General features: G+C 37.4%; 1 protein-coding gene across 1 annotated transcript; it reads left to right on the forward strand.

Annotated features, from left to right (window-relative positions):
- Positions 1-13,072: 13,072 nt before the first annotated feature.
- On the forward strand, positions 13,073-14,170 carry HTR1E (5-hydroxytryptamine receptor 1E). The gene has a single exon (XM_059401579.1). The coding sequence runs from the start codon at positions 13,073-13,075 to the stop codon at positions 14,168-14,170; it is 1,098 nt and encodes a 365-aa protein (XP_059257562.1).
- Positions 14,171-14,726: the final 556 nt, after the last annotated feature.

A 14,726-nucleotide genomic window follows, 5' to 3' on the forward strand; every position in this document is an offset into this window, starting at 1 on the left:
TAAATATCTATGCCCCTAACATGAAAGCAGCCAACTATATAAACCAATTAACAACAAAATCAAAGAAACACATTGACAATAATACAATAATAGTAGGGAACTTTAACACACCCCTCACTGAAATGGACAGCTCATCCAAGCAAAAGATCAACAAGGAAATAAAGGCCTTAAATGACACACTGGACCAGATGGATATCACAGATATATTCAGAACATTCCATCCCAAAGCAACAGAATACACATTCTTCTCTGGTGCACATGGAACATTCTCCAGAATAGATCACATCCTGTGTCATAAATCAGGTCTCAACCAGTACCAAAAGATTGGGATCATTCCCTGTATATTTTCAGACCACAATGCTCTGAAGCTAGAACTCAATCACAAGAGAAAAGTTGGAAAGAACCCAAATACATGGAGGCTAAAGAGTATCCTACTAAAGAATGAATGGGTCAACCAGGAAATTAAAGAAGAATTGAAAAAATTCATGGAAACAAATGATAATAAAAACACAACTGTTCAAAATCTGTGGAACACAGCAAAGGCAGTCCTAAGAGGAAAATATATAGCAGTACAAGCCTTTCTCAAAAAACAAGAAAGGTCTCAAATACACAACCCAACCCTACACCTAAAGGAGCTAGAGAAAGAACAGCAAAGAAAGCCTAAACCCAGCAGGAGAAGAGAAATCACAAAGATCAGAGCAGAAATCAATGAAATAGAAACCAACAAAACAGTAGAACAAATCAACGAAACTAGGATCTGGTTCTCTGAAAGAATTAATAAGATTGATACACCCTTTGCCAAACTTATCCAAAAGAAAAGAGAAAGGACCCAAATTAATAAAATCATAAATGAAAGAGGAGAGATCACAACCAACACCAGAAAAATAAAAACAATTATAAGAACATATTATGAGCAACTATATGCCAGCAAATTTGACAATCTGGAAGAAATGGATGCATTTCTAGAGACCTAGAAACTACCAAAACGGAACCAGGAAGAAAGAGAAAACCTGAACACACCCATAATCAGTAAGGAGATTGAAGCAGTCAACAAAAATCTCCCAACAAACAAGAGCCCAAGGCCAGACGGCTTCCCAGGGGAATTCCCAAACATTTAAAGAAGAATACCTCGTCTCCTGAAACTGTTCCAAAAAATAGAAATGGAAGGAAAACTTCCAAACTCATTTTATCAGGCCAGCATTACCTTGATCCCTAAACCAGACAAAGATCCCATCAAAAAGGAGAATTACAGACTAAACGTCCTTGATGAACACAGATGCAAAAATTCTCACCAAAATACTAATCAATAGGATCCAACAGTCCATTAAAAGGATTATTTACCACAACCAAGTGGGATTTATTCCAGGGTTGCAAGGTTGGTTCAACATCCGCAAATCAATCAATGTGATACAAACCATTACTAAAAGAAAGCACAAGAAACATATGATACTCTCAATAGATGCTGAAAAAGCATTTGACAAAGTACAGAATCCTTTCTTGATCAAAACTCTTCAAACTGTAGGGATAGAGGGTACATACCTCAATATCATCAAAGCAATCTATGAGAAACCCACAGCGAATATCATTCTCAATAGAGAAAAACTGAGAGCTTTTCTGCTAAGAGGTCAGGAACACGGCAGGGTTTCCATTATCACCACTGCTGTTCAACATAGTACTAGAAGTTCTAGCCTCGGCAATCAGACAACAAAAAGAAATTAAAGGCATCCAAATTGGCAAAGAGGAAGTCAAACTCTCACTCTTTGCAGATGATATGATACTTTATGTGAAAAACCCAAAAGACACCACTCCAAATCTGCTAGAACTCATACAGGAATTCAGTAAAGTGTCAGGATAGAAAATCAATGCACAGAAATCAGTTGCATTTCTCTACACCAACAGCAAGACAGAAGAAAGAGAAATTAAGGAATCGATCCCATTTACAATTGCACCTAAAACCATAAGATACTTAGGAATAAACCTAACCAAAGAGGCAAAGAATCTGTACTCACAAAACTATAATCTGTACTCATGAAAGAAAAAGAGGATGACACAAAGAAATGGAAAAATGTTCCATGCTCATGGATTGGAAGAACAAATATTGTGAAGGTGTCTATGCTACCTAAAACACTCTACATGCTTAATGTCAACCCTATCAAAATACAAATTTTTTTCAAAGAAATGGAACAAATAATCCTAAAATTTATATGGAACCAGAAAAGACCCCGAATAGCCAGAGGAATGTTGAAAAAGAAAGCCAAAGCTGGCGGCATCACAATTCCAGACTTCAAGCACTATTACAAAGCTGTCATCATCAAGACAGTATGCTACTGGCACAAAAACAGACGCATAGATCAATGCAACAGAATAGAGAGCCCAGAAATAGACCCTTAACTCTATGGTCAACTAATACTTGACAAAGCAAAAAAGAATGTCCAATGGAAGAAAGAGAGGCTCTTCAACAAATGGTGTTGGGAAAACAGACACATGCAGAAAAATAAAACTAGACCATTTCCTTACTCCACACATAAAAATAGACTCAAAATGAATGAAAGACCTCAGTGTGAGAAAAGAATCCACCAAAACCCTTGAGGAGAACACCGGCAGCAACCTGTTTGACCTCAGCAACAGAAACTTCTTCCTAGAAATCTCCAAAGGCAAAGGAAGCAAGGGCAACAATGAACTGTTGGGACTCCATCAAGATCAAAAGCTTTTGCACAGCAAAGGAAACAATCAACAGAACCAAAAGACAACTGACAGAATGGGAGAAGATATTTGCAAATGACATATCAGATAAAGGACTAGTATCAAAAATCTACAAAGATCTTGTCAAACTCAACACCCACAGAACAAATGATCCAATCAAGAAATGGGCAGAGGACATGAACAGACATTTGTGCAAAGAAGACATCCAGATGGCCAACAGACACATTAAAAAGTGCTCCACATCACTCGGCATCAGGGAAATGCAGATCAAAACCCCAATGAGATACCAACCCACACCAGTCAGAATGGCTAAAATTAACAAGTCAGGAAACAACAGACACTGGCGAGGATGTGGAGAAAGGGTAACCCTCCTACATTGTTGGTGGGAATACAAGCTGGTGCAGCCACTCTGGAAAATAATATGGAGCTTCCTCAAAAAATTGAAAATAGAGCTACCTGACGACCCAGCAATTGCCCTACTGGTTATTTACCCTAAGGATATAAATGTAGTGATCCAAAGAGGCATGTACATGTGAATTTTATAGCAGCAATGTCCACAATAGCCAAACTATGGAAAGAACCTAGATGTCCATCAACAGATGATGGATAAAGAAGTGGTATTTATATACAATGGGATACTATGTACATGTAATGAAACCATCAAAATAAATGAAATCTTGCCATTTGCAATGATGTGGAAGGAACTACAGAGTATAATGCTGAGCGAAATAAGTCAGTCAGAAAAAGACAATTATCATATGATCTCCCTGATATGAGGAATTTGAAAGGGAAAGTTGGGGACTTAGGAGATAGGGAAGGAAAAAATGAAACAAAATGGTATTGGGGAGGAGACAAACTATGAGAGACTCTTAATCTCACAAAACAAACTGAGGGTTGCTGGGGGGAGACAGGTAGGGAGAGGATGGTTGGGTTATTGACATTTGGGAGAGCATGTGCTATAGCAACTGCTGTGAAGTGCATAAGCCTGATGATTCACAGACCTGTACCCCTGGGGCTAATAATACATTATATGTTAATAAAAAAATAAAAAGTAAATTTTTTAAAGAGGAATACACAAGAGAATACCACATAGATATTACAGACATTAAAAGGACATGAAAGGAATATTATGACTAACTTTATGACTATGAATTTGACAACTTAGATTAAATGAACAAATTCCTTAAAGGACATAAATTACCAAGTCATACAAGAAAAAAGAGAAACCCTAAAAAGCCTAATATATGAGATTTTGATGGTGGTGGTGGTGGTGTTGATTTTTTTTAAATTGAAGTATAGTAAAGAAACTAAATTTACAGTAAAAATCTCCCCATCTGGGGCACCTGTGTGGCACATTTGGTTATGTGTCTGACTTGGTTTCAGTTCAGGTCGTGATGTCAGGGTCATGAGATCAAGCCACATCAGGCTCTGTGCTCAGCACACAATCTGCTTAAGACCCCTTCTCCCTCTCCCCATTCCTTGCCCCCCACACTGCCTCCCTCTTTCTGTTTCTCAAATAAATAAATATTTAAAAAGAAGAAAACTTCCCCACAAGAAAAACTCAAGATCCAAAGGGATCTGCAGGTATATCCCATCAAATATTCTCAAAAGAAATGCCATTGATATTTCTCAAACTCCTTCAGAAAATTTTTAAACTCACAAACCAATAAAAGAAAATAAATTGTGAAACAATCTCTCTTGAACATAATACAAACTTTTTTTTTAAAGATTTTATTTATTTATTTGACAGACAGAGACCACAAGTAGGCAGAGAGGCAGGCAGAGAGAGAGAGAGGAGGAAGCAGGCTCCCCGCTGAGCAGAGAGCCAGATGCGGGGCTCGATCCCAGGACCCTGGGATCATGACCTGAGCCGAAGGCAGAGGCTTAACCCACTGAGCCACCCAGGTGCCCCCATAATACAAACTTCTTAACAAAATATTAGCAAATCAAACTCTGTAATATGTATTTAAAAATACATCATAACTAACTAAAGTTTTTCTAGGACTGCAAGATTGGTTTAACTTCCAAAAATCAGTTACCATGATTCACCACATGATATCATAAACTGTCTCAGTAGTTGAAAAAGATACATTTGATAAAATGCCCACTTATTATAAAAACTATCTGAGATTTAGGATAGAAGAAAATTTCCTCAAACTAATAAACATGATCTAAGAAAAACTTATAGCTAATGTATTAATGGTGAATGATGAACATTTCCCTCATCTGGTAGGAAAGAAGATAAGAATGTTGGTTCTCACCACTTCTATTTAGCATTTTACTATAGTTCTAGTTAGTATGACATGGCAAAACAAAGAAATAAAAGCAACAAAATCAGAAAAGAAATAAAAGCATCTCTGTTTGCAAATGAAATGATTGTTTTTATAGAAAAATCTTAAGAATCTATAAAATATCTACTAGGATCAGTAAGAGATAAGAGATCACAGATTCAAAATCAATATCCAGAAATACATTATATTTCTCTATACAAGGAATAAAAATGGAAATTGAAATACAAGTACCATTTATAGAAACATCAAAAATATTAAAATACATAGAGAGATCCCTCTTTCTGCTACTTCATTATGAGTTTATAAAAACACTACCAATTTGTTCACCCCTATGTTTATTGCAGCATTGTCTACAATAGTTAAGATCTAGAAGAAGCTCAAGTGAGCACTGACACATGAATACTTAAAAAGTATGTGGTGTGTTGGGGCACCAGGGTGGCTCAGTGGGTTAAAGCCTCTGCCTTTGGCTCAGGTCATGATCCCAGGGTCCTGGGATCGAGCCCTGCATCAGGCTCTTTGCTCAGCAGGGAGCCTGCTTCCTCCTCTCTCTCTGCCTGCCTCTCTGCCTACTTGTCATCTCTGTCTGTCAAATAAATAAATAAAAAATCTTTAAAAAAAAAAAGTATGTGGTGTATACACACACACACACACACACACACACACACACACAGGAATATTACACAGCCATTAAAAAGGTTGAGGGGTTTGTTTGTTTTACCATTTTTGCCATTTGTGACAATATGGATGGACCTAAGGGTATTACTCAGTAATACGTTGTCATATAGGTATATAGGTATTAAGTCAGACTGAGAAAGACAAATACCATATGATTTCACTCATATGTGGAATCTAAAAAAGACAAAACAAATGAACAAATAACAAAAAGCAGAATAAGACCTATAAATACAGAGAACAAACTGATGATTTCCAGAGAGAAAGTGGGTGCGTGGGATGGACAAAATGGATGAATGAGTGAGAGATACAAGCTTCCAGTTATGAAATGAATAAGTCATGGGAATAAAAGTCACCGTATAAGGAAAACAGTCAATGATATTGTAATAGTATTGTATGGTGGCAGATGGTAGCTACACTTGTGGTGAGCAAAGCATAATATATAAGCTTGTCCAATCACTACACTGTATACCTGAAACTAATATAACATTGCATGCCACTTCTATTCAAATATAAAGACTAAATTTACAAATACATAGGGATAAATTTAAAGAAATATGTACAAAACTTCAACACTGAAAATTACAAATATTACTGAGAGAAACTAAGAAACAAAACAATTAGAGAATACTTCTTTTTTCTTTAATTGGAGAGCACACAATATTGATAAATTTTAATTCTCCTTAGTCTACTTTTTATACAAGGCAAACTAAAATTCCAGCAGGTTTTTGTAGAAACTGATAATTTGATTCCAAAATCTATTTGGAAATTCATAGCACCCGGAATAGCCAAAACAAGGTTGGAGAAAAACAAAACTGGACTCACACCACCTGATCTCAAGACCTACATTGAAAGCTGTAGTAATAAAGACAGTGTTATACTGACTACAAAGGTTGATCAAGAAACAGGAGAGAGAGCATAAAAATAAACTGACACATACAACTGATTGATTTTTGACAAAGACATCAAAGCATTTCAATGGGGAAATAAAGTCTTTCCTACAAAATTTGTTGAAACAACTAGACATCCACATGGAAGAAAAAAGAAAAACCACAAAACCTTTTGTATTTGGATACCTTGTATCCAAATACAAAAATTTATTTAAGATAGATCATGAATTGTTGGTTCATAAATTTGGGAATTTCTCAGATGAAATCTGAAATTGGCCCCTGAACATGGAGGGCAAGGAGAGTCGAAGAGACAGACAACTTCAGATTGGTAAGTGACAGGTTTAATAACCAAAGGAAACTACACAGGAGGATTGTCTTGGATGGCCAGGAGATGAGTAGCCCTGCACATCCACCCTCCAGAATCTTTAAAAAGTTTATATAGAAGAATTACCTGTGTTCAACAATGTGTATCATCCAGAGAGTCTCACCAGCACATCGCTCTCTCAAGGCTGTATCCTTGAAAATGGCTCCCACTGTAGGAATAGTAGGCCAAACACACATTCCAAGGATGGAGGACTATAGATGGTGAGATGCCTCTAATTGCCTGGGTCCAGCTTACAGGACACCAGAGGGTCCCCCGAGGACCTCTTCCAATACAAAAGTTAGAAGTACTAAGTTTCTAGAAGAAAATATAGAAAATATCTTTGTGACCTTGAAGTCATTTCTTAGGACACAGGAAGTTCTAATCATAAAGAAAAATAGGTAACTTAAACTTCATCAAAATCGAAACCTTCTGCTTTTCAAAAGACATCATTAAAAAATACAGAAGCCAAGTACAGAGTAGAAGAAAATGTTCACAAAACATTGTTTTGACAAAAGACATGTGTCCAGAATATCTAAACATCTCCTAAAACTCTATGTACTCTGCTTTGTTTGATTTTTACAATGATAATGTTTTCCCGTTATTATGAATATAATAAGCTCATAATGACCACATGTCACATGTCACAATTTAAATAAACAAGAGGAAGAGAATAAAGAACCCTACACTCCAGTATCTCCACTACATCTTCCTTTGCTCCCAGTGAAGACCAAATGAGAAGCAAACTACTATCCACCCCTTCTTTTCTATAGACAGGCCAAGAAAAATCTTTATGAAGGCTGAGGAAGTGAATTTAATGAGTAATTGAAAAGATAAAATTAGTAATATGAGGGCAAGCAGCTGCTCCTGAAATTTAAAAGAAAAAAAAAAGAAACTGGCACATACTAAAGATTTTTTCTTCCTTTTTTTAATTGAAGCGTAGATGACATACAGTATTATATTAGTTTCAGGTCTACAACATAGTGATTCCATATTTATATACATTAAGAAGAGATCACCATGGTAAGTCTTGTTCCCATGTATTACCACACATAGTTATTACAGTATTATTGTCTATATTCCCTAGGCTACACTTCACAATCCCATGACTTATTTATATTATTATGGGAAGTTTGTATCTCTTAACCCCTTCACCTATTTCATCCATCCTCCCAGTCTTCCCTCTGGAAACCACCAGTTTGTTCTCTGTATTTATGAGATTTATGAGTGTGGTTTTGTTTTGTTTTATTTCTTAAATCCTATATTAAAGAATTTTACAATTATTTGAAGAAATTTAGGCAAAATGAAAGTGGCCAAAGAAGAGATGCAAGGATATTTCTGATAAATTAACAATAATTATTGAAAACCAATGAAAGACTAGATAAGATGGTGAAATTAAAAGTGAGTGTACTCATGACCTCTTGTCCCTGGTGTTCTGTCACTGGCATAGTACAAATCAGAAATTCTGAAGCATCTCAGTAAATGAGAGCAGCATACATTGACCCATTTGGTTTATAGTGATTCTCTTCCATTTGTGATTTCCATGAAAAACCACTTAAATATAGCTTTTGATTGCACTGGTATTTTCCATGTCATAATCAGAGCAGAAACTAAAAGTTACAAACCCCAAAAGAAGGACCTACATTAACTCCTCATGGGATAGGTCCATTTTTTAGCTATGATTATTGTAGTTAACTTTTCATTCCAATGGACTAATGGAAGTTTGGTATATTGATATTGGTGTTTGGACTAGTTCTGCAGAGGGTGTTTTGAATTAAGTGTTATAATTCCTCCTCCCCTACGATGCAAAAAGCTAAAGATACTTAAATTTTCAGGTGCTGCGTAACTAGCACTGTTCTAATTAGACATCATACTGCCTCCTAAGGAGTTGGTGGTGATTATAAATCCATGCTGTTATTTTTTTAAGAAGATAAAGGAACCCAAGATAATTGGAGTTGGGATCATTTCCTGAGTATGGCTGCATCTTTATCTGCTTCACAGTCCCCAGTATAATCCCTTACATTGATCAAAGAATTCTACTTCCCTGCTGCCCCCAGCCCCACGGACTTCCAGCTTCTTCCATTATTGCTTTCCTGCTTCCTCTTTTACATTTCACTCCCTCCAGAAATGCTCTGGGTACCAATAAAAAGAATACACAGTATAGTAGTAAAGAAAACTGCAAATAGTCCAGTTTAAAAAGACAATCTCTGATCCTAAAAAGAAAACAACCTTGATCCCACCTCTCCCTCCACAGCTACCTTATTTCTCTGCTCCCCTTTTCATCAAAACGCTTTAAATACTTGTTTTTATTTAATGTCTCTATTTCCTTTCTTCTCATTCTTTCTTGAACCACCACATTCAGCCTTCAATCTCTACCACAGCACCAAATGGGTCTTGTGAAGGTCACTGGTGTCATCCACATCACCCAGACCAACGGTCAAGTCCTCATCGCCCACTGCCTGTCAGAAGCACTTACATAGCTGATCACTCTTATTTCATATACTGCTTTCATCCATCTTAGGATGGAATTATCTTTCATCATTCTCCTCTACCTGAATAGCTGTTCTACTCTGCCTTCCTGGTTCCTCCTTTTCTTTCTGGTCCTTTATTAGTGAAGAGCTCCAGGACCCAGTTCTCAGACTAGTTCAATCCATAATTGCTCCCCAGTTCATCCCATCCAGCTATTCAAAAGATTATGTTCTACGTGGTGTTATGGAACACACTTCAAGCTAAAAGATGGCAAGCTTGATGATGCAGGAATTTCGAGGGACTGGCAACACCGGGATATTAAACTTAACTCCTATTCTGAAAGGCTGGGGCATGAAATAAACCAAAAAGTCACATTAAAGGACTGACAGTGTAACCCCAACCAGTAATATTTTTGCTAATTTAACAGGAGACAGTTAAAAAGAGGACTCAGGCATACATCCCATCCTCCAGAAATGTGTAGTTAACTGGGGGTAGAGTGGAGGGGAGGGGGAGGAATGAAAAATAAGTAGGTACAAAATAAGGAAGAAGATGGGGTCACCAGAGAAATAAGAACTAGGAGGTATGGGAGCTCAGAAAAAGAGCAGCTTTTAAAAGCTTGATGAAGCTGAATTATTTGATTTTTTTTAACTTCTTGTTTTTAAAATAGCATTTCCTAGTTGTTTCTATTATCAAACTAAAACTTCTAAAGTTTTCTGTCTCTTATCCAGGCTACTCTCTATATTCTCAATCTGAGAAGATTGGAGAGTAGAAGAATCTGATTCCTCCAATCAGAGTGGAAAAGCTTTTTTTTGTTTAGAACTAGTTTTCTGGAATGCCTGGGTAGCTCAACTGGTTAAGCATCTGACTCTTGATCTCAGCTCAGGTTTTATCTGGAGTTCCAGCCCTGCATTGGGCTCCACTTTGGGCTCCACACTGAGCATGGAGCTCACTTTTAAAACAAAACAAAATTACTCTTCCAACAAACCTCATGGACCCCACAAAAACATAACTTAGGATTAATGTTTGCAGGAAAAAAAAAGACTCTATTTCATGTAATTAAGGAGAAGGGGGTCAAAATAGAGAAATACACATGTTGGCCACAGGGAGAAATATAGAGTTTGTCCAAGCTAATACATGGCTCAGGTGCAACCCAGGACTCTGATTCCAAAGCCCATACACTTTCAATGTTACAGCCTGTCTCAGATATAAATGCACGTTTAAAGTGACTAGAAAAGAAGGGAAAATATCCAAGAGAGAAGGAAACACTTAATTTACAAGAAAGAATGTACTGTTGGTGGAGCAAAAACCATAGAAGAAGAGGGAAACATGAATTTCAAGAAGGTACATCTACAGAAATGCTATAAAAGCATAATGAAAAACAGAGAGGCAGAATGATTCTCATTTCACTGCAGAAAGATAAAGACTGTTTTAAAAACAATTGCCCCATTTTTGTCTTTAGTGAAATCATTTTCTTTTACTTTCTATATCTAAAGAATAAATGGTAACCATCCCCCAGTCTTCTTGATTTTTGCCCAGTGGGCAGAAGACATTAAATCCAGAGCTAGATGGCTCTCAGCCTGGCTGGAGATTTTTATTCCTACCCCCCTGGCTTCCAGTCCCCAGTCTACCCAAGGACTCTCATCCACTCCATTCTCCATTTCGTACATGCTTCACCTGCTCCTGCCCTCATTAGAGAATGTCTGTTAAGCCTAATCCACATCAATCTATGTCCCTTCTTTTAACTGCCAAAATGCCAGTTGTCTTTGAAGTTATCCTGGACTTAATCCCACAGAGACAAATCAGAGGATTTGATCAATGTTCTGACAAACAGCCACTGGCTGTGAATATTCCTATGTGGATTTTGATCGTGTTGTTTTCATGAATATACATTCATATTTGAGCTTACAGTAGTCCCCCCTTACCTGCAGAAAATGCATCCCAAGACTGAATACCTGAAATCACAGGTAGTACCGGACCCTGTATGCACCATGTCTTTTCCCATATTTACAAACCTATGACAAAGTTTAACAGTTAGCTACAACAAAAGGATTAACAACAATAACTAATAAAAAAAACAATTATAATAATATACTCTAGGGGTGCCTGGACGGCTCTGTCGGTTAAGCATCTGCCTTCCGTTCCGGTCATGATCCCAGGGTAATCTGCTTCTGCCTCTCATTCTGCCCGTCCCTCCCCCACTCATGCTCTGTCTCTTGCTTTCTCTCTCTCTCAGATAAACAAATAAATAAATAAATAAAGTCTTTAAAAAACACACAGTATACCAGAATAAACATTATGTGAATGGAGTCTCTCAAATTATCTTACGGTACTCACCTTCCTTGTGATGATGTGAGAGGATAAAATGCCTACGTGATGAGGCAAAGCACGGTGAGTGATGCAGCTTTGTGACATAGCAATAGGCCACTGTTGACTTTCTGCGGATTCATCAGGGAGAGGATCATCGGCTTGAAGACCAAGGTGATCGAAAGTGCGGAAAGCAAAACTGCAGATAAGGGGGACTGTTGTACCTTTTTTTTAATTCCTTACAACTATGCATTCAATAAATGTCACTATCTCACTGATTGCCCAATTTAATCACAGCTATCCAGGAGACAGATCATAGATGGTAGGTAGACAGAGAGAGAGAGATGATAGAGATTGATAGATAGATAGATAGATAGATAGACGATAGATAGATAGAAATGGAAAGAACACAAATGTTAACCAAAACTAAAGACATTTTTTTTTAAATGCAGAATTCTTTGACCCTGGTGATGATGCTGTTTCACTGTCAGTTTACGGTATTACTCTGAGAACAATTTGCCATAAACATCAAAGTAATGTTATATGCTTTTTTCCCTCTCTTTTCTCCAAAGAAATGCACAGTGGTATAAGTAAAATGTCAGAAATAATTAGACAAAAGTCACACAACTTCATGATGACACTAAAATATCTTTGGAGTTGAGCATTTGCTATGAAACTTTTAAACTGCTTTGAAGTCTGCTTATTATAAACAATATAATTTTTTTCTATAATGTCCCAGAATTTTAAAGTATGATGCAAGGTGACTATATGTTTTCAAATAAAAAAATACTTTATGTTTAAGTGCATATATACATTAAAAAATATAAATAAGAAAGCAATTCAGGTGGCAATATAGACTTAAAAGTTGATAATGTTTTCATGAGAGTTTGGGAACTTAACTTTTTAAAAAGTATCCTTTTGGTAGCTACATTTGTGGTTAGCACAGCATAAGGATTAGATTTGTGAATCACTATGTTGTATGCCTGAAATTATGTATATTGTGTGTCAACTATATGTCAATTTTTTTAAAAGTATATTTTGAAGAGACATTAATGTAAAGGTAAACTTTATACCCAGAGATAAAAAGAAAATTATATCAAAAATGTGTAAGGAATTTATGAGTACTGAAATACAATAACATTTTCCAGGGGGAAAAACGTGATTTTTTTCATTCATTAACCAGTAGCATACTATCTTCCAGGAACCCTCAGAAGAAATGATGTGGTGCTTCCTTTTACCCATACAAAATGGAACATAAGAAACTACATAGCTGAAGAAACTACAGTCTTCTTATAAATGAGAGGCATTGAAGTCTAAATAATTTCCAGCTGAAGGAAAATAACCAACAGCTTCTCTACAGTGTAGACTGAAACAGGGAAAACATGAATATCACTAACTGTACCGCAGAAGCCAGTGTGGCTGTGAGACCCAAGACCATCACTGAAAAGATGCTCATCTCCATGACTCTGGTGATCATCACCACCCTGACCATGTTACTGAACTTGGCGGTGATCATGGCCATCTGTACCACCAAGAAGCTCCACCAGCCTGCCAACTACCTGATCTGTTCCCTGGCTGTGACGGATCTCCTGGTGGCAGTACTCGTCATGCCACTGAGCATCATGTACATTGTCATGGACAGCTGGAAACTAGGATACTTCATCTGTGAGGTGTGGCTGAGTGTGGACATGACCTGCTGCACCTGCTCCATCCTCCATCTCTGTGTGATTGCCCTAGACAGGTACTGGGCCATCACCAATGCTATTGAATATGCCAGGAAGAGGACCGCCAAGAGGGCTGTGCTGATGATCCTCACCGTCTGGACCATCTCCATCTTCATCTCCATGCCCCCCCTCTTCTGGAGAAGCCACCGCCAACTCAGCCCACCTCCTAGTGAGTGTACCATCCAGCATGACCATGTCATCTACACCATTTATTCCACGCTTGGAGCATTTTATATCCCCTTGACTTTGATACTTATTCTGTATTACCGGATCTACCATGCAGCCAAGAGCCTTTACCAGAAAAGAGGATCAAGCCGGCACTTAAGCAACAGAAGCACAGATAGCCAAAATTCTTTTGCGAGTTGTAAACTTACACAGACTTTCTGTGTGTCTGATTTCTCCACCTCAGACCCTACCACCGAGTTTGAAAAGATCCACAACTCTATCAGGATCCCTTCCTTCGATAATGATCTAGATCACCCAGGAGAACGTCAGCAGATCTCTAGTACCAGGGAACGCAAGGCAGCACGCATCCTAGGACTGATTTTGGGAGCATTCATTTTGTCGTGGCTTCCATTTTTCATCAAAGAATTAATTGTGGGTCTGAGTATCTACACAGTGTCCTCTGAAGTGGCTGATTTTTTAACGTGGCTTGGTTATGTTAATTCTCTGATCAACCCTCTGCTCTATACAAGTTTTAATGAAGACTTTAAACTGGCTTTTAAAAAGCTAATTAAGTGCCGAGAACATGTGTAGATTTCATAAAGCCAAAAGGCATTGTTTTTACCAGCCTTGTTTGTGGACAGAGGAAAGGGGTTCAACTTATTAATTCTTGAACATAGTTGGTTCAGAAAAGTTTGTAAGGTACTGTGGTCCTTTTGTTTGTTTGTTTGTTCTGTTTTGTTTGAGGTTTGTTATCTGGTGTGCTGTTTTCTACCTCTGGTTTTATTTGTGGTACATGATTTCCAATAAACATCCTATAAAGACAGAAATTTCATAGACATAATAATAAGGTGAAATAGTAACTACTTTTTTAGCCATTTCAGTTAATCTTGCAATTAAAGAACGCCAAAATAAATCTTCATTTGCAGAATTTCTTACTACTTATAAATCAAATACTTGATAACTTGCCCTCCTGTGCCATTAAAACCGAGGTCGTGGCTCCATATCCATGCAAATTTTAGAGGGAACTGCAAACTGCATGACTACATAAAGCATTAATTAAAAAAAAAAGAGTGGTGCACTGTCATCTGCTTGCAGACCTGAGCTAAAGTCATTTACTGTGACTACATAGCCCACTCCTTTAGGCACA

The sequence above is a fragment of the Mustela nigripes genome, chromosome 5 (assembly GCF_022355385.1).
Source record: "Mustela nigripes isolate SB6536 chromosome 5, MUSNIG.SB6536, whole genome shotgun sequence".
In the NCBI taxonomy this organism is placed as follows: Eukaryota; Metazoa; Chordata; class Mammalia; order Carnivora; family Mustelidae; genus Mustela; species Mustela nigripes.

Excerpts from the sequence above, each read along its gene's own strand:
- HTR1E (XM_059401579.1), top strand. The coding sequence starts at position 13,073 with ATGAATATCACTAACTGTACCGCAGAAGCCAGTGTGGCTGTGAGACCC.